At 35.0% G+C, this 26,672-nt stretch overlaps 1 protein-coding gene across 1 annotated transcript in view; it reads right to left on the bottom strand.

The window, feature by feature from the left end:
* The window catches only part of HSPA4L (heat shock protein family A (Hsp70) member 4 like), a 45,511-nt gene extending 18,839 nt beyond the window's left edge, over positions 1–26,672 (bottom strand). The window contains exons 1-11 of the mRNA XM_080797450.1: positions 26,229–26,672; positions 14,665–14,722; positions 13,012–13,152; positions 10,729–10,851; positions 7,771–7,870; positions 7,278–7,411; positions 5,096–5,340; positions 4,882–4,958; positions 3,886–4,037; positions 3,319–3,425; positions 661–794 (exon numbers count right to left, since the gene is read on the bottom strand). Of these exons, the coding sequence (XP_080653576.1) occupies positions 661–794; positions 3,319–3,425; positions 3,886–4,037; positions 4,882–4,958; positions 5,096–5,340; positions 7,278–7,411; positions 7,771–7,870; positions 10,729–10,851; positions 13,012–13,152; positions 14,665–14,722; positions 26,229–26,335 (1,378 nt within the window). The 5' untranslated portion in view covers positions 26,336–26,672. The remainder of the gene's footprint in view (positions 1–660; positions 795–3,318; positions 3,426–3,885; positions 4,038–4,881; positions 4,959–5,095; positions 5,341–7,277; positions 7,412–7,770; positions 7,871–10,728; positions 10,852–13,011; positions 13,153–14,664; positions 14,723–26,228) is intronic.

The raw sequence follows: 26,672 nt of genomic DNA, 5'->3' as shown, positions 1-26,672 counted from the left end.
TCAACACTTTGATTTCGTACTTCTAGCTTCTAGAACTGAGACAACAAATTCTGTTTAAGCCACTCAGTTACAGAAGCAAGGGCAAATGAATTCCACCTTCCCTGACTTACTTCTACTGCTTTAAATAACGTATTTGAGATATTCAGATTGTTCCCTTTTTAGTCTATCAATAAAATCAATACAAATAGAAAATTTAAAGAATTATAAATTATTCCTTCTCTTAAATGTTATAAAAATCATACTTTGTTTTATATCTCTAAAAAAGATTACTCAGCTAAACCAGTTATTACAGTCCCCAATTTTCACTTTTGTATTGATCCAATGATATACATTCTGGTTGTTGCCAGAATACATAGTCAGTCTAACAGCACAATTTCAACTTACTGTTTAAGGACTTTTTCCATAAAAAAAATGACCCTTACCCAAACCTTTCAGGCAAATTACAGAGCATTTTAAATAGAGAAGTCAAAGTGAATTAAACATATTCAGATCTGCTGTTATTCCAGGATAAACTGAGTACTAAAAGCACATATTTAGAAAAAGTATGAATAGCTTTCAGTGCTAGCTTAGCTCAAATATTGATTTATTAATTACTTGATTCAAATGTTAATATATTTATAAAGCAAAAGTTTGTGAAATTTTTTTCTTGAGTTCTCTTACCAATTCTTGGATCAGGATAAGGCACTTCATGTAAATTAGTATAAAATGCTTCTAGTTCAAATGGTTCCTTCTTGTGGAAAGTAATGACTTTTGAAAATGGGGCAGGATGGTTCTTACAGAATACTTCACATTCTCTAAAATGAAGTGGGAAAATAGTTCAAAATAAACAGAAAGTTGTCTATGAATCTAATTACAGAATCCATGTGATTCCTAATTCAAAAGCAGCAACTATAAAGACCTCTATCACAAATGTAAAGATAAATTACTGGTTTTGCTATGAACATACAATTTGATAGGTTTATGACTCAAAGTTTTTAGAATGTCTGTCATGAGACAATTTTATCCTATCAAAAAAAAGAAAAATGAACTGAGACTAGGTATATTTTGAGGCCAAAATACAGGAACTAGTTTTTTGCTCACATCTGTGGACCAAATCCTATCAGTTTCCAAAATACTTGTCATATGTAACCCTTTTAATTCTAGCTCCCTTTAAAATAATTTAATTTGAAACCAATTTCAAACTTACAGAAAGGAGCAAAAATAACAGCACAAGGAACAAGGAACACCTATATATCTTTTACCTATATTTACTGCCAGCATTTTATTCCACTTTTCTCATCACTTAAGTGCCCACTCTATGTACATGTGTATTTTTTTCAGAACCAGTGGAGGGTGTTACATACATTACAGCCCTTTACATCTAAGTACTTCAATGTGTATTTCCTAACAGGGATATTTTCTACTATAACCACGGTACAACTGTCAGCTTTATAAATTTGCACTGATACTTCCATATTCCAACTTTTTCAACTGATGTAATAATGTCACAGTATTTCTTCCTCTCTAGTACAGGAAGTTTTAAAATCTACATAACAAGTCCCACTCTTACTTAAACAGTTTAACAGAAATAGCTTAAACTATTGTTTATAGTGGCCCAGAAACTTACTCTATAATACTATACCATTACCCTATTCATTATACAAGGTTTGCAAATCTCATATTCATGGACCTTGCCCTCTATCCCAGCTTTCAAAAACCTACATTATCTTTTACTTTCTTATTGTAATCACTAGGATATGTTTACTTTTCAATTTAACTCCCCATATGTTTTTTAAAATACTTTTCTGGATCACTGTATCTGCAACTGAACTTAACTTTAATTGTCTTCTTTAAAGTTTATTTAGGGGCTCCTGGGTGGCTCAGTGGATTAGGCATCTGCCTTCAGCTCAGGTCATGATCCCAAGGTCCTAGGATGGAATCCTGCAATGGGCTCCTTGCTTAGCAGGGAGTCTGCTTCTTCCTCTGCCCCTCACTCTGCTCATGACCTCTCTCTCACTCTCTCTCAAATAAATCAATCTTTATAAAAATAACGTTTATTTAAGTTAATCTCTACACCCAACACGGAGCTCAAACTTACAACCCTAACATCAAGAGTCACATGCTCTTCCAACTGAGCCAGCCAGGTGCCCCTGAAGTTAACTTTAAAGAACAGCATTTCTTGCCTCAAAATTGACATTAGGACATGCCATTTAAATGTTCTGCAAAACATTCAGATCAGAGTGATGATCCATAGTTTCAGAATTTGTGTAAAACTTTTAGTTTCTTGGGGGTGTGGATGTATAGAGCACAGAACAAAATTTTAAAAGTAACTTTAAAATCTAAATACAGGTTTACCTTTTTGTACAAATTTTAAGCTCTGAAAACTAGTCAGATATATTATTGGAAACACAAATTTTTATTTTGGTAGGGAAGCAAGCTATTTCAATCTTAAGCAGTTCATGGAAAAGGAAAAGTAAATGTCAATAAAAGCATGAAAAGACTGGCTCATGAAAGTCAGAAATGCAAATCTATTAACAAAGTACTTATTTTCACTTTCAGAATCTTATCTTTAAAAGCATAGAAGAAATGAGCCACAACAGATAATTCAGCAATGTTAAAAGGAATATAATTGGTATAATCCTTTTGGTGAATAGTGTGGCAATACTGGTTATAATAATGCTCATATCCTTTGGGTCAATTTCAGTCCTATATAGTCATCTTACACATATACTAAACCCAACTAAACAAGGAAATGTGTATAAGGATGTTCCTAATAGCACTAACTGAATCAGAAAAAATAAGACTTTAGGGTGTATTCGTTAAATTAATTATGGCACACACGACTGCTGGGAAAACAGTCACTATTGACATGGAAAGGTAATATATAACATTTTAAAAAGGAAGTTGCACTGGAAAACACTCAGATAATGATGTATGTATTTAAAAAGTGCAACTTTTATTTTTGGATATTCAAGAAAATGGATAGATACAAGTGTAGCTATTAACAAAGGCTACCTTTGTAAAATGGGCTAAGTAGGAGTTGGGGTAGGGGCAGATGCAGATTTTTTAAGTTTCTGTATTTCCATATTGTGATTTTATTTGAAAATAAGAATGATTTGCTTTATAATATTAATTAAAAATATGCCATCATGGTTCACATATTATATTTTATAGTTCCTTTTCTCTAACATTTTATTCAAAAGTATTTGAGTTTTCATAAATAAAATTTAAAAAAAAAAGTATTTGAGAGTTTTAGAAGCGTAAATTCCTCTAGTTCAGAAAGTTGTTTCAATTGGCTATCTACAACAAGCTCTAACCAAGGCTTTAAAAGTAACTTACCCAGTTCCATCCTCAAAAGAGGTCTTCCATCTTAATGTGATTGAATAGGGAACAAGGTCTGTTATAGAAAATTCACGCACTTTAAATGCTGGTGAGAGAATCGCACACTGAAAATAAGATGTATACCATATTTAAATCAACAAACACAAAACATACCGTAGGTTACCCTGATTGAACTACTTGATAAAGTCCTTGTAATAAAATCGTTACAACCTAAAAATTACAGTCTTTTGGTAAGAGCTACTTTAAAATGCCAAGAGTACTCTTTATGACCTTACAAAAATATAAAATATTTTTAAATCTGAAAAAAGAATTTTAAATAGGAATAATTATAAGAATTCATAAAGTAAATGTTCTTTCACTACAGTGTAGACATTGTCCTATGACAGTTTAAAAACATAAATTGGAAAAATGCAAGACTTACTTATCAGGAATAATTTCAATTTATTTTTAGCCTATTGACAAGTGGTTCGAACAAATAATATTAAAAGGTCCCTTTAGGCTTATCACCATATTTCTGGCAAAATATATACTGTAAAAAAGGGGGGGATTATTAAATAATCATACCTGTAATGCACATCCTCTTGCAACAGCTTCATCAGCATTTAATGTGGTACTTATGTCTTTAAGAAAGAATTTAGTGATTTGTTCTTTCACTGCAGGAATTCGAGTTGCTCCCCCTACAATTTCTATACTACTTATGTCTTCACGTTGCAAGTCTGGAAAACAAAATGTTTTTAATTGAGAAAAATAAGATAGTCTTTATTAAAATGTGACCAAAAGACCTTGAAAAGTACTTTAAAAAAAAATCGATTTCGTTTTTGCTAAAAACAAGACTAAATAGAAAGAAGATAAAAACAAATTTTAGAAAGAGGCAAAACTTAATAAATAGTAACTATCCACGCGTCAACCACTGCACTTTTCCAGATGATAGAGTGACAATAAGAACAGACGAGTACCTCATGGGCTCTCCAGAGTCCTTCAATTTTCTAATTTTCACCTCACAAATATCCATAGAAAGTACTGGTCACCAAAAACCTTAACAAAAAGCAATCATGACCCATTTCTACTTTTTTCTCATCTTAGACTTTACAGGATACTTACATATAAACACCTCCAAATATAACTAATGTTAGTTTTATGATGTAAACAATAACATAAGTCAGGAATTATTCTCATAAACCCAGATTCATAGTGCCCTTACTCTTATGAATGAAGCTATAATCTCCCTCTCTAAAACGAGAGATAAAGGTGCGCCTGAGATAAAGGCTCAGTGAGTTAAGCCTCTGCCTTCGGCTCAGGTCATGATCCCGGGATCCTGGGATCGAGCCCCACATCAGGCTCTCTGCTCGGGAGGGAGGCTGCTTCCCCCACTCTCTCTGCCTGCCTCTCTGTCTACTTGTGATCTCTGTCAAGTAAATAAAATAAAAAATCTTAAAATGAGAGATAAAAATCTTCAAAAAACAAATGAAAGTTTTCATCGCTTTTACTGTTTCCTACCCCATTCAAGTGAATTAATGCCATAATACAATTTTGATGGTTAGTCTAGTAATTTACACTTACTAGCTTGTTCCATTACTGCTTTTAATGGCGGCTCAACCCTGGTGAAGAGGGAAGCACATAACTGTTCAAATTGAGCCCTGTGGGAAAATTAGATAAAATTCATCATTTTGGGATATAAAATTCAAGTAGATTTTCTAAACAGGATGAAAAATATCAGACATGATCTAAACATAAAATAAGCCAACACTTCTTAAATTGAAAACATAAACAGTACCTGTTCATTTTACTAGAAACATCAAGGTCATTCATGAAACACTCAATGTTCAGTGGAAGATCTGATGCATTTGCACTCATTAGCTTCTTCAGTTTTTCACATTCCTGATATAAACGCAACAAAGCCCGAGAATTTTCTTTCACATTTATCTTATATTTGGTCTTGAACTCCTCACAGAAGTAGTCTACTAAAGCCTCATCAAAGTTCCTGCCACCCAAATATGGATCAAAGGTGGTAGCCAAGACCTGTTTAACCAAAAAACCAGAACTGAATTTTAAGAAATATAAATGCTTTCAAAAAGATAAAAACCAACTTTTAAAATAAAAATAAAGTTAAAGGCAAAAAACTTGTCAAAAACTTGTCCAATGGGGTGCCTGGGTGGCTCAGTGGGTTAAAGCCTTTGCCTTCGGCTCGGGTCATGATCCCAGGGTCCTGGGATCGAGCCCCACATCGGGCTCTCTGCTCAGCAGGGAGCCTGCTTCTCCCTCTCTCTCTGTCTACCTCTCTGCCTACTTGTGATCTCTGTCTGTCAAATAAATAAATAAAATCTTTAAAAAAAAAAAAAAAAAAAAAACTTGTCCAAAAGGGGTGTCAAACTTGCTATCACTTATACTAATTATCACTTATATTTAGCCAACATACTTACCCATTCTGAATTATCTATTTTGGGTTGCAGACCCATATACCATAATTATATTTAATTCTATTTCTGAATAATTTAGTTACAACAATTAAAACTTCACCATCTCATATCCGTTGATTCTATAACAACACGGAACAGACAGGTCAAAAACCAAGTTTAAGAGAGCAAAGGAACAGTCTAAAACATGAAACCAAAACAAAACAGCCAAGAAAAGCCAATTCAAAGATTAAATCTAAAACAGCACAATTGGTCAATTTTCAGGTCAGGAATTAGGCCTTCTGACTACCATGGGGGGCGGGGGGGAAGCCAAGCCATTTTTATACCATTTTTATAAAAACATAGAACAAAAGAATACATGAAAAACCAAAAAATAAAACAGAAGAAAGTGAAGAAAAGAAACAAAAATTAATAATATAATAAACTTGTTGACCAATGAGCCCCAGCTAGTGGATGGATCAAAGAGGAGTAGAAAAGTCACAGAACTTGAACACCATACCTCTTGAAAATGCAGGAGCAAGATATCTAATCTCTCTCTCCAAGGTAGAGGACACAAATGACTACTTATACTAGTCATTTAAAAAACAGAAACCCCACCGTTGGTGTGGCTCCTCAGGTTTTTTTCACAAGAATGTGTGATGGAACAATAGTAAACCCTACAGAAAGCTGTCAATATAATGTGATTGGGTTATCAGCCCACAGACTAGTATGGAGAATTCATGGATCGACTTCTTGCTAGGACCAGTACTATACAAAATTAACTGCAAAACTATGTTGGTATGTGACTAGTGCAAACATGCATCCTTCTGGACGGCTACTCGAAATCTACTAAAAAGGAAGGGGGGAAATATTCTTAAAATTCAAGACTAAACAACAGATTAAACCAATTTACAGAAAACTATCCTATATGTGTCATTACCCTTGTGTTTTCTGATTACAAGGATGTTACTATAATCTGTGAGACAAAAGGCTCTAAAAGGTCTGTTGGATAGTATTTCATCTTCTAAGTAACTTCTACACATGTGACTGATGATGAGAGACAAGATGATAAGATGACCAATGTAAAAATGAATGTAAAATCAAATACAAACTATAAGATAAGCACACAGAACTAAACGATGCCACATTCTAGAAAATTATAATTAGAACTCCTGGATAAGGAAAGTTTATAAAACAAAGGGAATCATTTTAGAAAATGTTTCCTAAATATATTTATGGATAGTGATGTACTTAATGCTCCCTGTAGGTGACTTAACACCCTGACAATAAAAATAGCTAATACATATTACAGTATCTATTATAAGGCATTCCAAGCATTTATCATACATTAAAACTAATTTTTCCTCAAAAACTCTGAGGTAATTACTGATACTATCTTCAGGTGGCAAACCTGAGATTTAAGGAGAGTATGTAACTTGCTCAAGGTCACAGTTTTTAAGTGGCCGAGCCAGGATTTAAATCTAGGCACTAAGGTTCTCTATATTGTCTTACCTGCTCCCTTAACCATTAAACTTACATATAGCAAATCATTTATTTACTTACTTTAAGTTTTCCTTTGTTAAAAGCACAAACGGAGACCTGGTAGGCAGAATGTCCCATATCAATAAATACTACATTTCTTGGTTTCTCATCCAGTGGGGGAAGATCCTGTTTATAAATTCCATATGCTAGTGCAACTGTGTAAGAACAAAGAAATTACATTAGTATCAGGATAGGAATCACTTGGAAAGCAAAAGATAAGTCCTTTTGATACTGTACTTTAATAGAGAGTAATATAAATTATATTCATTTAAAAGTAAATTAACTTTTTATAATTTGGTTACTGTTTTTATTTTTCCCTTAGAATCATTTATGTTATAGTTAATTCTTACAGAAAATATAAACATATTTAACTTTTAGCAAAATACTGTAGTATAAAACTAAAGGTTAAAAGAGCCAGTACACAGTAAGTTTTAAAAAGATAAATGCTTTATATTAAAACAAAAACCGGAACAGTATTTTTCTGACAGTGATTTTCAAACTGCAAAGTGCTCACCTGCAGTAGTTTCATTCATCAACCTTAAACAATTTAAACCTGCAACCTGGGCTGCAGCCATCACAGATCTTCTCTCAGCATCAGTGAAAAAGCTAGGAATCTGGTATTTTAAAACAGTAATTAAATATATTGGTTTGATGTAATAGATTTTAAACATTTCATCAGTTAAAAATGTAAAATAACTGCTCTAAAACTTGTGTAGGGCTTAAGGCAAAGAATGGTGTTCTAATTAAATAAACAAGAAAAAAAATACTAGTTTTTTTCTTTTTGGCAATTTCTATACCATGAAGTGTTGACCTAAGTTTGAACACAAATTTAAAGCAATTATTAAGATGACATTATACTTCAAGATTTCCAAAATGTGTTCATCTAAATCCTTCTTGTGTTGGGTCTCCTCTATGGAAAAAAAAAAAAGTTTATTCATTTTTAATAATGAAAAATTGAAAGCCCGAGACTGTTAAAATGAGAATAAATATATCTTGGTATTTCCATATAATGGAATACTATGTGGCTGTTAGAATCAGGCAGATCTGAATGGTCATGGAAGAGTATCTATACTGATTAGAAAAAAGGACACGTGTAGCATGATTTTTGTGTAGGTGTATGTTACCTAGGAGAATATAAAACCCAAAGGTTTGCAGTGCCTATCATCTCAAAGGGAGGGGATACCTATATTGCAGGGGACTTATGAAGAGCACGTACTTCTTTTAAAATCACCAAAAACCACTATATGTTTAATTAATGTTAATTAAACAAAGATTTTATTAAAAGATAACTGACTTTTAAGATTTACATATACTTAGTTCTGTTAAACTTTGATTTGTGTCTACAGACAGATTTCTGAGAAGCTAATTAAGTAGGAATACCTGGGTGGCTCAGTTGGTTAAGCATCTGACTTAGGCTCAAGTCATGATCTCAGGGTCCTGGGACAGAGCTCTGAGGTGGGCTCCACACTCAGCAGGGAGTCAGCTCTTCCCTTCCCCCTCCTCCTGCATGTGTGCATGTGTACTGCATGCTCTCTCTCTCAAATAAATCTTTAAAAAATGAAAAAGCTAATTAAGTACATTCATGTACAAAATGACTTGGAGCTCTTCCAATTTTAAGTAAGTTGTCTCCAATTTTATTGCTTTTTGAAGTCAGAAATTTCATTTAACAGATACTAGCAACAGGAAAAGAACTTGAATTTTGATAAACTGTTTATCCTGATTTTGCTATTATCCTTCTGACAAAAATCCAAATTCTAATATAGACTTCATTTAATACTCATTGAGCACTTATGTACCAGGTACTTTTCTAACCACTTAGGGATATAACAGTGCATAAAACAGAGAAAATACTTCCCCTTATATAGCTCACAATGTGTCTTATCACACTAACTACAAAGTAAATAATGGCCAAAATGTTCATCATGCTCTCTTCGGACATTAACTTCTGATGTGAAAGTATTATCAAGTATAGTCAATGAACTTGAATTTAAGATGGATTTTAAAGCCAAACCCACTATGATGTATACTTTCAACTGGTAGTACAAGGGAAGAGTTATAGGCAGAGGCTTGGGAATGAAATTCAGGGGTGTGAATTCTGGCTTACAACTCATTAGCTCTGTTGATTTGGGGCAAGTTATTTAACTTCTCTGTGTCTGCTTTTTAATCTACAAAACTGGAGTTAAAAATATCCTACCTTCATAGGGCGGTTCTGAGGATTAAATGAGTTAGTACTTATGAAATGCCTGCAACATTGCCTGGCCACTCTATTATTTGCTATTATTAAATGGTCAGAATAGAAAATATTAAAGCTCTATTATTTTTCTCTCATTCAAAAAATTCTAAATGCCTATAATAATCTAATTACTAAATTCCAGTGGAGTTTATAATCCAATTCTATTTTTCTGAGGACAGGAGACTGTTGAACTTAGGTAGAGAAGTTTAATAGTATTAGAAATATACTCACATTTAAGTGACAACATGTAACTTTAAAAAGTTATCAGTATATAACGGGATCTCAAAAGATAGAGTAAATGATGAAATGTTCTATGAATCCTTAAAGACCTTTTCTTTCTGAAAAATATTGCATGCTCTCTTATATGTGGAATCTACAAAAGTTAAATTCATAGAAGCAAGAGAGTAGACTGGTGGTTACCAGGGGCAAGGAGGTGGGGGAAATGGGGAGATACTGGTCAAAGATTGCAAAGTTTCAGTTATGTAGGATAAATAAATTCTAGAAATCTAATGTATAGCATATGGTGTCTAGAGTTAGTAATAGTGTATTATATACTGGAAATTTGCTAAGAAAGTAGATCTCAGGTGTTCTTGCCACACACACAAAAATAGTACTTGAGATGGGTATGTTAATTTGCTCAATTGCAGTAATCATTATCATTTCACTATGTATATGTATGTCAAAGGATCATGCTCACACCTTATACCTAAACAACTTTTACTTTAAAGGAGATACAGTGGGATTCTGGGGGGTGATAAATATGTTTATAATACTGACAATGACTGATGATGGTTTTGTGTAAGCATATGTCAAAATTTCTGAAACTGTAAAATGTTAAATATATCCAATTTTTCATTTAAAAAATATTTTTTCTTTCTGGTACAAAATATACAAATATATATAATCTCAAATTCCCAACTGGGAATTTTCAACTTTTCCGTGAAATGTTAAGGTCCCTACAGGTGGGAAGTTAAGAGTGACCAGGAAAGATTCTTCAGAATTACTGGCAGGTACAGCAGTCACTAATCATATACACTGTTTTTTTTTTAAGATTCACAGATTATCATAACTGACTTTTTGGGAAACTCAATTCTAAACTTTACCAAATAAGGTGTTTTCTTAAATTTTTTTTTTTTAACTAAATAAGATCAGAAAGAGTAAAGAAAAGGGAAGAAAAATATTTCAGTAGAATGTTAATATACTGGAAGGTGCGATTTCAAAGTAGTGAAGTAAACTTACTGAAATCACACAGTCTGCCACTGGTTTCTTCAAAGCATTTTCTGAAGTCTCTTTAAGTTTAGCCAGCAGCATTCCAGTAACTTGCTCAATTGCAAAAGGTCTCTCTTCTTCTAGGTACCGCACCTAAAACCAAAGTTGAGATATTTATTAAGAGTCTTTTATTCATCAATATATATTCTGTGAGGATCTACCCTATACATGATAGACAAAACAACAGCGAAAAAGACAGTCTTTGCTCAAGGAAGTTATATTCTGAAAAAGATTATTCTAGTATTACCACCTCTCATTTCTAAAATTCAAGTGACTTACACATAGTAATATAACCAAATTATTCTCAAAATGTCTTCCTGCCTTAGATCTCTCCTTTTCACAAAAGCAATTTTTAAAAAAGATTTTAAGAGAGAGAGAGAGTGTGCTAGTGTACACAAGCAGGGGGAGAGGGACAGAAGCAGGCTCCCCACTGAGCAGGGAGCCTGATGAAGAGCTCAATCCCAGGACTCTGAGATCATGATCTGAGTTGAAGGCAGACGCTTAACGGATTGAGACACCCACATGCCTCTCATAAAAGCAATTTTTATCATTCACTTTCCAGGCATATATTGAAAGAAAAAAAGATCAAATAATCTTTCTTTTGAAAGTTAGAACTCTTCTGGGTTTAAAATGAAAGATTTAGTCATACAGTTTTAGGAAGAGGAAATTAGAATATCAGGAAAGAAAATTTCTTATTAAAAAAAAGAAATATTTTATCTATTATTCCAAGGTTTCTAGGAATAATCATAAGTTAAATATTAGAGATGTATATATGAAATTTCAAAATTGTGTTTTTTAGACCAAATAACCACTTCATCTTATACACAGGTTTAAGAGTAAGTTGCATTTAAGCACACAAAAGGAAACTTTACAATGCTTCTTGATGAAGGAATACTGGAAGATGTGTGCTTTAGATGATTAAGCCCTTTTATAATAACCAATAAATTTATGAGCAATATAAAGTTACCTTGGAACCCATATAATAACTACATTTAGTTTACTGAAGAAAAAGTTATGTCTTACTTCTGCGTCCTTAGTGAACCAAATTTTATTCTGTAACACTAAACTCTGGAAGATCTTTTCTCAAGCAGCACAACATACGTGTGTGTAAGTGTATATATGTATATTTATGTGGTCCTGTTCATCTCTATGAAGTCACTCTAGTTTATGGCTAAATATTCCATTGTATAGGTACCACAATTCATTTAACCACTCGTCAGATGATGAACACTTGGACTGTTCCTACTTTTTGGCTATTATGAACAATGCTATTGTGAAAATCAGGTACAAGTTTTTGTGTGCACACATCATTCAATTCTCCGGTCTATATAATGAAGCGTGAATCTGCTGGGTCATATGGTAACTGTGTTTTGAGGAAAAAAACACAAACGCTACCATGTTTTTGTTAACCAATCTATAACTTACCATTTCAGGATGTAGAATTAAAAATCAAGAATCCATCTCTTATTTGGAAATAGAGTTTGCTTTAATATAACAATTAATATACTGATGGAGTCTATTTTTCTAAATCACTTATGCCTCTGCCTTTATTGCTTAAATACTGTTCACTTCTAAAAGTTCTTCAAATTTTTTTTTTTTAAAGAAGACCACTGTCCTCAGAGTTTTGTTTTTTGTTTTTTTTTAAAGATTTTATTTTTATTTTTTTGACAGACAGAGATCACAAGCAGGCAGAGAGGCAGGCAGAGAGAGAGGGAGGGAGGAAGCAGGCTCCCTGATGAACAGAGAGCCCGAAGCGGGGCTCGATCCCAGGACCCTGGGATCATGACCTGAGCCGAAGGCAGAGGCTTTAACCCACTGAGCCACCCAGGCGCCCCCAAATAATTTTTTCTTGACAATAAAAGTATTGTCTGGATTTTAAAAATTATCTAGGGGCACGTGGGTGGCTTAGTTGCTTGAGTATCTGCCTTCAGCTCAGATCCTAGTCTCCCGGTCCTAGGATCCAGCCCTGCATTGGGCTTCCAGCTCAGCAAAGAGTCTACTTCTCACCCTCTCTCTCTCCCCCTTTGCCCCTCCCCACTGCTCATTCTCTCTCTCAGATAAATAAAACCTTTAAAAAAACGAAAAAATAAAAATAAGAATTATCTAATTGTAATTGTTCTGCACTCACTAAAGCTTACTATAAAAACTGAATCTTGGTACATACATACTAGGTCTAGTGGAAAAAAATTATAAACAGGCAGTATTATATTTGGCTTCTTGAATTTAAATACATTTGTACTCTGAGAAGCTTACCTTAACTCCTGCACTTCCATTAGGCATCTTCTGCAGTTCATAAGGAAGCCTGATCCTTTCCGTTTGCACAATGGGATCATCAAATGATCGCCCGTGAAGCTTTTTGAACCCATGAATTGTATTTCTTACATTTGTGACTATCTGTTGGCAGTAAACACTTTTATTTATTGATATTTAATGAATGCAAAATCAACATTATGCTAATATTTAAGACCACCAAGTCTCTTTATCCTACACATTTAAATTTAGAATTATACACAATCATTTATCTGGCTTCCAGCTGACAGTAAAATTATACAATAAGAATGTATGCATCTTATATATTCCTCCACAAATTCTCTTCCTATCTTAGGAATGTAGACTCAAAATTAATGTTTTCAAAAAAGAAAGAACAAAAATGTAAAACTTTTCAAGTAATACAGTGAAAGTCTATCTACAGCTCATCTGTTTGGTTTTCCTCACCTTTTGTTTTAGTGAATTAGTACGTTTGACTTCTCTTTCCTCCACTTTCATTCCTATGTTTTTATTGAAACACTCTTCCACATTGCCCCCTTTTTCTTTTCCTCTTAATATCTAGTTCTTTGTGAAACTTCCCATGTAGTGAGAATGAAATTTCTTACTGTTGAGAAGTGCTTCTAGGCTGGTAAATTTAAACTCCTTCCGTGTAGCATGACGCAAAGTTAAAGTGTCTGAATTTGCAAATGGCTTGTATTTTAGCAAAGTAATTTTTTAACTAGAACATCTAGCTCAAACTATACACTAATATTGAGATCTAGTTGCTGTCCTCTTAGTTAAAGTCAAACAGATCTTGCTCTTCAGTTACAAGTTACAAGATGAAAGCTACAGGGACGCTGAATTACCACATTGGTCTCTTTAGGAGGAATAACTTTTAGTTTGCATTCTTTATGTGAACTTTAGTGAAGAAGTCATTTTGGCACAAAATCAACATTTGTTAATGTACAATATGAAAGTGTAGAAGATAACATTTTCGTATATAGGCCAATTAGAAGACAACCTTGAGGAAAGTCTTAAGCAAAAATTCCTAGATAAATGAGTCAATTATTCCCATAAAGTCAGGAGGGAAAAAAAGACCTATTAAAGTTATTTTATGACAAAAAGAAGACCAGGTACACGTTAAAATATAAGAAGTAATTGTTAAGGGCTTTTGGTTCAGGGAAATAAAGTCTGAGGAAAATGAACCTCTAACAAAAAATGTTAAAAGTAAATGTTCTACTTATAAGCACTTTGGAAGCTTAGAAATATGAATACTTAAGCAGATTCCATGCAAAAGTAGCCACACTGGGTTACTCTGGATATTAGTTCTTCCATCTTTCCCACCTTCTTTTACAAAGACATTGCTTACTTGTTGAAGTGTATATTCTAGATAGGATACCTCATAGAAAAGTGACCATACAGGGAAAAATGTGATGTCATACACCCTAACTTCACAACTAAATAAGACTTTTTAAAAAATAAAATATAAGAAATATTTTACAACCCCAAAGCAAAATATATCTATTAAAATACAAAGATATTCGAGTTTATCAAATTTCTCTCCTTCTCTTTTCTCACTAACTAATAAATTGGGAGCTTGGTTACCAAGATTCCATTAAATTCTTCCTGTAAGTCAAAACATCTACATTAACAATTTACCTGGCTCTTAGCTGCATTTCCAATGGCTCGAGTTCTTGATCCCAAAGATATACAGGCCCTAAACAAGGGAAAAATACAAAGTTTGTTCCCATGGTATGTTTATATTGATATGCCATTACTCTATCTCTTGTTATGAAAAAAATGAATTAAATGGATTAACATAATGATGTATATTCTAAAAATAGTTTAATGAACATTAGAATTTTGCATGGTTTTGTTTCATAAGTAATAGAACAGTAGATAAAGTCAGAATGTTAGAATTTTTAGAATAAATGTTGCTAATAGCTGGCAAAGCTCTGTTGGCCCCCAAAATTGTTTAGTAGGTCTATGACCTACTAAAAAAATTAACTGTGTTTAGTAAGGCCAGGTTGCATGGATCTAAATCCAAGCTCTGTAATCTTGTAAAAACTACTTAACCATTATTTGTCTCAGTTTCCCGTCCAGAAGATAGTGTTGATAATACCTACTCACAGGTTTTTAAGAGGATTAAATGAGTGAATATGGGCAAATGCTTTGGACACCATGCTATTTTTTTTTTATTACTGCATTTAGATGTAATTCTGCTTACAAAAGCAATTATAGAGCAACATTTTCATCAAAGTATCATTTCGTGTTATAATTTAAGAAACTGTTTCCATGATTTTAGTTGTAACTAGAGGTACCATTCATTCAACCACTAACTAGGAGCACTGTGTGTATACTAGCTACAATCACTGTTGTTGGAGAATTTATAGTCTACAGAAAAAAATCAACATATAGGACCATGAACATATGGACATGAATACTAGTGAAAAAGAATAACCACTTCTATATGATAAGGCTTAGGAAAAGCAAGTGGAAGAGGTAATTTCTGAATTAAGATCTGAAAGAAGAGAAAAAATTTTAATATGTAAAATGTCCTTTGTCCAAAAGGACATTCCCAGTATGTAGGTATATACCTATTCTCAATACAATAATCAGAGTGATTCTCTTCAAGACTAGGGTCATGAATTTCAGCTGCTGAAACCCTCCAATGGTGTCTTGTTTCACAAAGCAAAAGCTTAAGTCTCCCTAAAAGCCAATAAAACCCTTCCTGGTCTGGTCCTTGGCTGCTCTGCCCTATAACTTCAATCTAGACACACCAGTCTCTTTGCTATTTCTAGAATAAGGTAAGCACACTCCTTCCTCAGGGCCTTTGTACATGCTATTCTCTATCTCTGGAACACTTCTAAATATACCCATCCACATGGCTTACACTCACTTTTTTCATATCTCTGCTCAAAAGTCAGTTTGTCAGTACCTTTTCTATATTACATAAACAACATTTTCTGCTCCTTCCCAACATATACATCTCCTACTGTTTACCTAATTTTATTTTCCTGCATAATGTATCACCATCTGATACAGTTTATTTACTGACTATCTCCATACCAGGGCATGAATTCCATGAGGGCAGATAACATGTGCTCCATTCCTTTGATCTGCAATATCCAATATGGTAGCCACTAATCACACATGGCTAGTAAGATTTAACCAAAATAAAAAAAACTCAGTTCCTCAGCATTATTCACATTTCAAGTGCTCAACAGTCAACTTTCAAGGGCTTAACAGCCATATGTGACCAGTGAGTATAGAAAGAACAGATTATACATACAACAGAAGAGATATACAGTAGAATAGAAAGTTCTACTTGATGGTACTGGCCTTGATCATTATCTGCTAATATAGTAAAAGTACTTATTGAATGAATAGAAAGATGGCTCCTAAGGATAATGTTTATTTGGAGAGTAGGAAGAATACAACTTGGCTAGTGTCATTTTTATAATATTGGGGTCAGATTACACACAGCCTCAAATGGCAAGTTATAAATTTGAAATTTATCTCAGTAGGTAAAGTAAATCAAAGGCTTCTGAATAAAGAAAAGAACAATCCCTGCTTATACAGAAGATGAACTGAAGAGGAAAGATCCAAGAACAATGCCTTTCTTTTAGTAGGCTCCATACCCAGTGTGGAGCCTAACATGGGGCCTGAACTCAAAAACCAGAGATCAAGACCTGAGCTGAGATCAAGAGTCTTAAGAACAGTCCTTTTTTTTTTTTTTTAAGATTTTTATTTATTTATTTGACAGACACATCACAAGTAGGCAGAGAGGCAGGCAGAGAGAGAGGGGGGAGAAAGCAGGCTCCCTGCTGAGCCTGATGTAGGGCTCGATCCCAGGACCCTGAGATCATGACCTGAGCCGAAGGCAGAGGCTTTAATCTACTGAGCCACCCAGGTGCCCCCAAAACAGTGCTTTTTAAGGGTTGAACAGGATACTGTTACACTGGGGGCCACAGCATTTTCAAGGAGGGCAAACAATTAAATTCGTCAGTTAACAGATTTTGGTTGAATAATTACTTTACGTCTGGCACTCAGTTACTAAAAATATAGCAAGGGGAAAAGACATGGTTTTGGCTCTCTTGGAACTTACAGTGCTCACACAAATGAAAGTAAACTAGATGCTACAAGAGAGGGTGTACATGATGCTCGAGGAGTAGATAATAGAATTGATCTAGAGGAGGAGGATCAGGAAAGGCTAACCCAAGGAAGCGATGAGATTTTAAAGAATAAATGATGATGGGGGTGGAATTAAAAGATTTGGGAGAGATCATTTTGACCACTGTGAACTAATGGGAGGAAGGCTAGAAGTTATCAGTAATCTGTATCAGGATGATGCCAGTTGAGAGAGAGAGAAGGAATTAAGAGTTATTTAAGAGGTACAACTCAAAGGACTTACTGTCCAATATGGTAGCCACCAGCCATATGTGATGATTAAGCACATGAAATGTGGCAAGTAGGAATTGAGATGTATTCATTTTAAGTGTGAAACATAATCTGGACTTTGAAAATTTAATATTTAAAAAGAAATATAAAATATCTGATTTTAAAATATGGAAATAAGATTTTGGACATATTGAGCTAAATCAAAAATATCAAAATTAATTTCACCTGTTTCTTATCTTTTTGGTGTAACTACTGAAACATTTATGGATATTGCTAACATTTTTACTGAACAGAGCTGGAATATATAAGAGGAAGAGGCAAGTATCATGACTAATACCTAGGTTTCCCATTTGCAGAAGAGGGTAGAGTGGTGTCATTTAATGAGACAGAAAACACTGTAAAATGGATGGGTTTGAGATGGACCATCGCAGTGCTCACTGGACATGCTGAGATTGAGATATGTTTGAGACACCCAAGTAGATCATCTCTTCCAAATAACTCCTTGATCAACATAGTACCTGCTAGAGTAGGTATTTGCATACCTAATATGGTTATTTATGTGGATGGCTGGCATTCTGTTCTAAAGTTCATCAGAGAAAATATGGATTTGTCTTCTTTTAGCTTACTTTATTATAATCTGTCCTTCTCTCTTGTCCATTATTTGGACACACTTAAGAATACTTTTAATTTTTTAATACTAGGCGACCATCACTTGAGTATATAGAAAATCTTACTCTTAAGATTGATTCTCAGGAAGTTAACTTTTCTTAGAACACTGAAGCCAAATAATAGATTCAATGATCTATTATTAAGTGCTAAATTCTTTGAAACATGCTGCACACACATATCACTTCACAGAGAAAACTAAATAGTTACCATTATTATTCTCTGAAGTTAAAAGTAGACAACTTTTAAAGTTTAAACAATTTAGTGTTACAGCTTGGAAATACCTAGTTTCAATACACAGAAAACCTTCCTTACATAGCTAAAAAAGGGCTTAAGACTCCTTCCTTGATTTTCTTTCAAAAAGATTCTGGAATCAAAATACCTAGCATCTCTCAAAACTTTAACCTGACTTTACTAACACAAGGAAAATAAACACATTATACCATACCTCAGAGGCTGACATAAAAATTTTTATAGAAAGGATATTCAATACTTTACCCAATTATATTATATAATCCATTTATATCATACTTTCTATATTTTATTTCAACTGCTATTTAGAAATTCCATCTTATACCTAAAAACAAACTTTACAATGCAGCTTAAATCTCTAATTTCCAATCTGATATTGCCACCATAGTGGTAATCCCAGATTCTCAGAAAATGCCACAAAATTCTAAACAAACAAAAACTTCTAAATGTCCTATGTCACTTTTGGTAGATGAGGGGCATAAAAATCAAATGACAAGTGTTAATTTAAGAAAGTTGTATTTTGCGGCGTCTGGGTGGTTCAGTGAAGCATCCAACTCTTGATTCTGGCTCAGGTCATAATCTCAGGGTTGTGAGATCAAGCACCACTTGGGCTCCACCCTCAGTGGAGAGTCTGCTTGAGATTCTCCCTCTCTACCTCTGACCACCCCCACAGGCATGCTATCTCAAATAAATCTTTAAAAAACAAAACAAAACAAAACAAAACTGTATTTGTATTTTCCCTTAAAACTTAAGATTAATTTTCTTTCTCTCTTATAGAGCCTATTTTTATAAGGCCAAGCATGATCAGGCTGGAGAAAACACATAATGCCAAAAGACTATGAGATTTCTCACCTAAGAGGTCAGTACTCTTTAAATTTGTTTATTTTGTCAGTCTCCACGAAGGATTCAAAGCCTCTTGACTGTACCACTTTCATTTTAAAAATAACCCTATTTTAAAAATTGTCAGCTTTCCCTTGCCAGTTTTCATAAGATCACAATTACTATTTATAGCCTCTTATGTTATCAAGTACATATTAAGAAAACAATAGCAGGATGAATAATGATATGAAAGGGCAATCAATTGATTTAAATCAGAGAGTCATCTCCTGAGATTCCAGAAGCACTCCCCCCATTCCTCACCCCCAGAGTGTCAACCAAAAATGTACCTTCAGACATTGTCAAATGTGCCCTAAGGCACAAAATTTCCACCTGAGACCACTGCCTTAAAGCATCATTTTCCAAATACTGTTCTATGGAATATAATTCCTTGGAGATTCAAATAAGTTGGGAAAAACATTCTTTCCTGGGAGTGTTTCAATGCCTATAAACAAATGAGCGGATTTGAGAAGCTCTGCAGTAAAGAAAACATATGGTTATTTTTCAAGGTTAACTATCTCGAAAAAAATTGCCCCAGAAGGAAGTGGGGGAGGAATGTTCTCCAAAAGACTTCTGATTGCCATTTGCTTTCTAGCTTGCCACTTAGAAAAATAGGCAATTTTTTTTTTAAAAAAAAAGATCTGAGAGAGGGAGAGAGCGCGCAAGCATGCATGCATGCGCACGGAGGGGTGGGGCAGAGAGGGAATCCTCAAGCAGACTCCCAGCCGAGAGTGGAGTTGACTCGGGCGGGGTGTTCTATCCCAGGACCCTGAGGTCATGACCTGAGCCGAAATCAAGAGTTGGCCACTTAACCTACTGAGCCACCCAGGTGTCCCCAAAAGTAAGACTTCTTTTAGGCATACATGATTTAGTAATAACAAAAACTTCCCGGTCTTTCAGTATGGACAATGGATAAAACTTTTTAACATATAAAAAATAAAAATTTCTTTTATGAGTTTCTAAATGCTTTTAATAAATGGGCCTAATTCATAAACTGGTTCACAACTTGAAGCTATTAACAGAAATCACACACAGTTGAACCCTGAACAATGAGGGAGTTAGGGATACTGAATCCCTACACAGTAGAAAAGCCATGTATAATTTTTAACCCACACACAACTACTAATAGTCTACTGCTGACCAGAAGACTTAATAACAGTTAACACATATTTTGTGTTGTATTATACTCTGTGTTCTTATATTAAGCTAGAGAAGAAGAAACATTAAGACAATTATAAGAGAAAATATATTCACAGTAGTGTACTGTATTTATCAAAACAAAACAAAAAGCCCACCTATAAACAGACCTGTACAGTTCAAACCCATATTGTTCAAGGGTCAACTATAATTATATAGACATATTTTAAAAGCTGATTAGTTACATTAAATTAGATGTATTTAACTATTAGATACATTATTTTAAAAGCTGATTATATTAAAATTCGACAGGTCAAATTCTAAAAGCAGTGCACCATAATTTTAAAGTTCTTTTGATTATGACTGACTAGACAAGGGGTTTGCAAATTACCATTTGCCACCTATTTTTGTAAATAAAGCTTTATCGGAACATGGCTATGCTGATTAATTTGTATTGTAGTGACTATATACGAAAGACTACCATAGCATGCTAAATACCTTAAACTCACAATAGTATGTAATTTGTACTTATAGTTCCTTGCCTTCTAGAAACTTTTCAGAATTCCTCACCCACAAATTTAAGGCAATAACTAAAGATTCATTTTGTTTTGTCATAGAAAATATTAACACTAAAAGATTTTATAGCCCTAGCTTTGGCCTTACTAATGTGTGAGCCATCTGTCTTTCCATTCTACTTAGCACAATTAAAAAAAACAAACAACAACAAAAAAACAAAGATACTCATTGAATTTTTGTTTTTGTCGATGGCAAAATAATAATTTGAAACATTAACTAATAGTGCACTTATCAATGGATGTACAGCCATTTAAATAAACAAGGTAAATTAGGTCAGAATGGCTAAAATCAACAAATCAACCAAGAGGTGCTGGCAAGGATGTGGAAAGGGGAACCTTCGTGCACTGCTGGTGGGAATGCAATCTGGTGCAGCCATCATGGAAAACAGTAGAGAGGTTCCTCTAAAAGTTAAAAATAGAACTACCCTATGATCCAGCAATTGCACTACAAGGTATTTACCCAAAGGAGCTAGAGAGTATTATGCTAAGTGAAGTAAGTCAGAGGAAGATAAGTACTGTATGATTTCACTCATATGTGTAATTTAAGAAACAAAACAAACCAGCATAGACTAAAAAAGAGAGAGGCACACCAAGAAACAGATTCTGAATTACAGAGAACTGATGGTTACCAGAGGTGAGGTGTGTGGGGGGATGGGTGAAACAGGTGATGGGGATTAAGGAATGCACTTGTGATCAGCACTGAGTGCTGTATGAACGTGCTGAATCACTAAATTGTACACCTGAAATTAATATTACACTGTTAATTGAAATTTTAAAACTTAAAAAAAAATTTTTTAAATGAGGTAAATTAGAACTATACACACGAGTTTGAGATGTTCAAAATATATTTTGAGAAAAAGTTGCAACATACATACCATGTAATTCTACTTTCGTTAAAAAACACATAGAAAAACATACCAGTTATATACACACACACTTGTATAAAACTAAAAGCATACACACTAAAGATTATTAGGTGGCTGGGAAGGGCTGGAGATTTACTTTCTTGGATGTATTTAAAATATTTTAAATCAAAGTTAACATAAGCTCATAGTAAGATATAAAAAGCCAATTCATATGATACGAAGAATATTTAAATAAAATGTTAAAGCCTCCCCCCCTCCCACCTCCCCAACTGCTATCACCAAGAAAAGTTCTCCTACCCAACTATAGCTACTATTAACTTCTGGAGTTCGGCGTTTCCTATGTATAAAAATGTTTATTTTTAATAACCCAAAGTAAGTGATTTCTACCTGTATGCACTGAAGAGGACAGCTCAAAGTAAGGTAAAAATAGTATATTCCCATATTTCTAAATTATTCATACACTGGTAAAGAAACAGGGAAAAATAAGGACAGAAAACCAGAGAACTGAAAATTCAGTCTGATCATACAGAATTTTGAAAATACACCTAACAAAAATGTCTTGAAATACTTTCACCTTAAAAAATTCCACTTTCCTTATTGTAAAATATGTTCATAAAAATTCAAAACATTACACATTATGTGGTAAAAGCACATCCTCCATAATTCTACCCACAAGAAATATGCAGTTTGTAGTTTACAATCTTCCACACTGCTTTCCTCCATATACTTATAATAACCTATTTTGTGTTGGTATGCATTTTAATAAATTTGTTAAACAATATAAATTTTTTACATGTTCTTAAAATAACTCAAAAGCATTTTAAAACCGTAGTTCTTAGAAACTAGTCAAAAACAGGTGGATTTATTGATACTAGAGCAAAGATGCTTCTCAGCCAGATAATTTGTTCCTTTGATTGTTATGTCCCCATTAACCTAATATGGATATACCAATGGATAATGGAAGAACTTTGGGGTTCTGGGGGTAAAAGAGGCCTGAAACTGAATCAGTTTCATTGCTTCCAAGTTCTTGGCCAAAACAGTTAAGTTTGCTTTAGGCTTATGAAAAAAACTAGTATTACCAAACTCACAGAATTGATGTAATATATATGACAATAGAAGCACAACACTTGTCACATACCAATCACTATTATCAACAAAAGTTTTGTTTTAGCTGATCACATGCTTTAGTCTAATTTTTTTTTTTTTTAAAGATTTTATTTATTTGACAGAGAGAGACACAGCGAGAGAGGGAACACAGCAGAGGGAGTGGGAGACGGAGAAGCAGGCTCCCTGCGGAGCAGTGAGCCGGATGTGGGGCTCAATCCCAGGACCCTGGGATCATGACCTGAGCCGAAGGCAGACGCTTAACGACTGAGCCACCCAGGCGCCCCGCTTTAGTCTAATATTGAATGAAGGTTCTTGGCTACAGTTTTCTTTTCCCATGTATGAAACTAATCACTTTGATATAATTAAGTCTGGGATGGAAATTCCAATCCCCCACATCTATGCTTAATTGAACAATACAAACATCCCAAAATGTGCATATTCAGTTATTCTACTTCTAAGAATTAATTTGAAAGAATTATAAGGGTCAAAAATTCAGTCACAAAGATAGTTATTGCAGTATGGCTTATAAAAAAATATAAACAACTTCACTGTCCAAAAAGGGATGGAATTAAAGAAAGGATTATACAAAAACACTGAAACTAATGGTATAGAAGTATGTATTACATAAAAGTTACCAAACAGGATATAAGTGTAAAAAGTATAATCGATCCTTGAAACACAGAGAAAACCATCTGGAAGTTTTATTTCTGGGCAGAGGAATTAAATTTTTCCTTTAATCTTTTAACATGTCTACCTCTCTACAACGAACAGGTACTATTTGTGAAACAGTTGCTTTAAATAAGAAAATGTTCTGAAATTAATTTTCCTCTTCAACTTATGCATGTTAATTTCCTTCCCCCTCTTCAATTTGTGCGTGGGAGGAGAAGAGCAGCTAGTCCAGGCCCTCCAACTTTACACAAGCCCAAAACTTAAGCAATTATCTTTTCCATTAAACTGTCCTTGGTTTATACACCAGACCTTCCCATGTATAATCAAGTATGTTAAGGAATGAAAAAAATGTTAAAAAGCATAAATGCCAAAACGAACTAAATGGAACATTTCCCTCCTCTTTCCACAAGGTCCTTTTGTAATGTATTTAGAAACACCTATGTCTTATTACCTTGGTGTCAGTGACTGGAACAGGGGAAAAAAGTTTTTGAAAACTAGTTTATATCATTAAATACTGTATGTATTAGATGTATTAGAAAATTTATAGGTTCTCTAATAGTTATGCTTTTTGCAAGATACATATTCAATAAACAAAGGTCCAGAGACCTGGAAAAGATATGTTTTCACTCAATAATTTAAGTTCCACAGAGTAAATACAGTGTAAGAATAGACTACAGTGAAGTATTAGTTCAGTAACAATAAAAGATCCTGAGGTAAATAACAGTACACAGCCATGAAAAGAGGGGCAGAGTTGCTAACACAAGCTAAGAATACTTCCACCTTAGTAATTTTCTAGTTTGGACTAGGTTCACTAAATCTAGTTATTAGTGACTCTTACACACAGATCAGAAATATATTAGATCTCAGCCATGCAGAATTAGCCAATGTGTCTAAGAAACATGAAAATGAGCGGCCTAATTTTTAAAGAATTAAGTCTGGCCTGGTTCTTTAAAGAGTCAATGGACTCGCTACTAAGACTTCTGAGCTGGAAATGCAGCATCTATCTTAGAGTTCTGGTTTGTGATCTTTTAGGATAAGACTTTAACGATTAGAGGAATATTTATGCTACCCCTCACTTTTTCTCCACAGTCTTAAGTCCCTGAAGCCAGAGACTGCCCCATTAACCTCTACTCTGCCGAAAGAGGACAATGGAATTCACTGCTTCTTTTCTGGCAGCCTCTATCTGTTATGGCTTAAAACAAGATCTTGCAGAAATAAAGTCATGAAGCAGTTCACAATTTCTGCTTGAGCCTCTCATTGTGCATAAAGGCTGGGAAAAGATATAAAAGGAAGCAAAAGTTGTAACAGTACTATGAGGATTAACTGATCTATGCTCATACCTGAGAATTTAAACATGAAAAATTTCAACAGAATATAATGTATATACCTAGAAAAAAGTGGTATAAAACCTTCCAGAATATTCTTTGAAAGAAACCAAAGCACAGACTGCTTCAAGTAAGCTACTCTTCAACATCTCGACATATTTTTAAATTACTCATGCAATCATAGTAATTTTATCATTTAAAGGCTTAGCTTAACACGGATCTTAAAATTAGTCTCGTATTTATATATTTTGGGTCATCTTAAAGCATCAAATCAAGATGTTTAGTTACTTTCCCACAGAAAGGAAGACATGAACAGTTGGTTTGTTCACAAAATTACCAGTAACAGGAACTGACAATAAAAGGCTAATTTTTCATAGACCTGTCTTAATTATTCTTTGTCTAATTATTCTTTGCCAACAAACTTCGCAAACCAGAGAAACAATGAAACGTGTAGAAACACGTTTCCGTGACATAAGGCCACTCCTAAGTCTTTCATTAAGTGTTCATAAACGAATCACTCCACGATCCTGTTTATACAGGACACCCGCCTCTGATTCTTCTATAATTCACTCTGTAGAAATTCGCTTTTGATAGGTTCTGGCTGCACCGCTTTCCATTCATGGACATACATAACCAATACAATACAGGAGGCCAACAACTCCCATCCCCGATTCCCTATTAATGCATCATCAATATACGCCACTGGAAACCAGTCCAATTCCCACGAATTTTCAAGGACACGGGGTAAAACCCCGAACACCTCAACAACTTAGCAAAAAAAAGGGGGGGCTTTCTGCAACTCATCTTCTGATGTGTGCAGCCTAAGCCCTCTTTTTCTTACTTTTCTGAAAAGCCGTCACGCAGAGAGATGGGGAAAAGAAGAAGGGCAGAATGAAGAATTCTTTGCTCAGCTAATGGGAGATACCCGCCCGCGGCCGGTAATCCCCAGCAAGCCCCGCTAGAGGTAACCAGACATCTTTTCATAGATTTGTTCAGGATATCGAGGAGGTTCTACACCACCCCACCCCACCCCACCGGAAAACTAAAGCAGGCCGGCTGGGGAACAGAGGCAGGGTGGGGATGTGGGCGTGAGAGGGTACTGAAAGGAGATGCGCCAACTATTAAAGTGAAGTCCCTTGTCCTTTAAGGAAAAGCAGCTTTGCAGTGCGACGAAGTCCGACTCCCACCTGGGCCCGCCAACCAGCGGTCTCCAGGGATTGCAGTTGATGGACTGCACCTGTCATCACAAGGTTCGGCTCGCAGCAGAAGCAGCCAGCAGGCGGGACCCACGCAGGGTCGGGAGGAAACGTTTGTTAGGGTCGGGGTTACGATCAAGCCAAGGCACTTACGGGGTACACCTGTCGCTGTACTCATTGGCGATGGTCTCGATGCCGCCACTCCTTGCTACAGCGATGTAGCAGTTGAGAAAGCCGAGATCAATGCCAACCACAGACATCCCGCCGCCGAATCGTCGGGGAGCTGGTGCTGAAGCCTCCTGTGTGGGAACCGCGTCCTTTTCTGAGCTGTTGCTCCAAGAATTGGGACTCCTACGAGAAGCAGAGGAGAAATGACCCGAAGTCGCTACGCATTAAATCTAGGGCAGCGCGTCCGGGACCAGAGGAGAAGATAGAGGCCTCCCGCGCAGCAGGCTCCGCCGCCTCGGTCTCTCTCCACTGCGGTTCGACCGCCTCCAACCGGCAGTTACAGAGGTCTGCGCCTGCGCGCTCGGCCGCCGGGGAGGTGCGCGAGCGGCCGCTCTGCGCCCGAGGCTGCTCCTCGCCTCCACTTCGGCC

The sequence above is a fragment of the Martes martes genome, assembly GCF_963455335.1.
Source record: "Martes martes genome assembly, chromosome: 2".
Taxonomy (NCBI): domain Eukaryota; kingdom Metazoa; phylum Chordata; class Mammalia; order Carnivora; family Mustelidae; genus Martes; species Martes martes.
The sequence above is the reverse complement of the archived record's forward strand: the minus strand, read 5'-3'. Positions and strand labels throughout refer to the sequence as shown.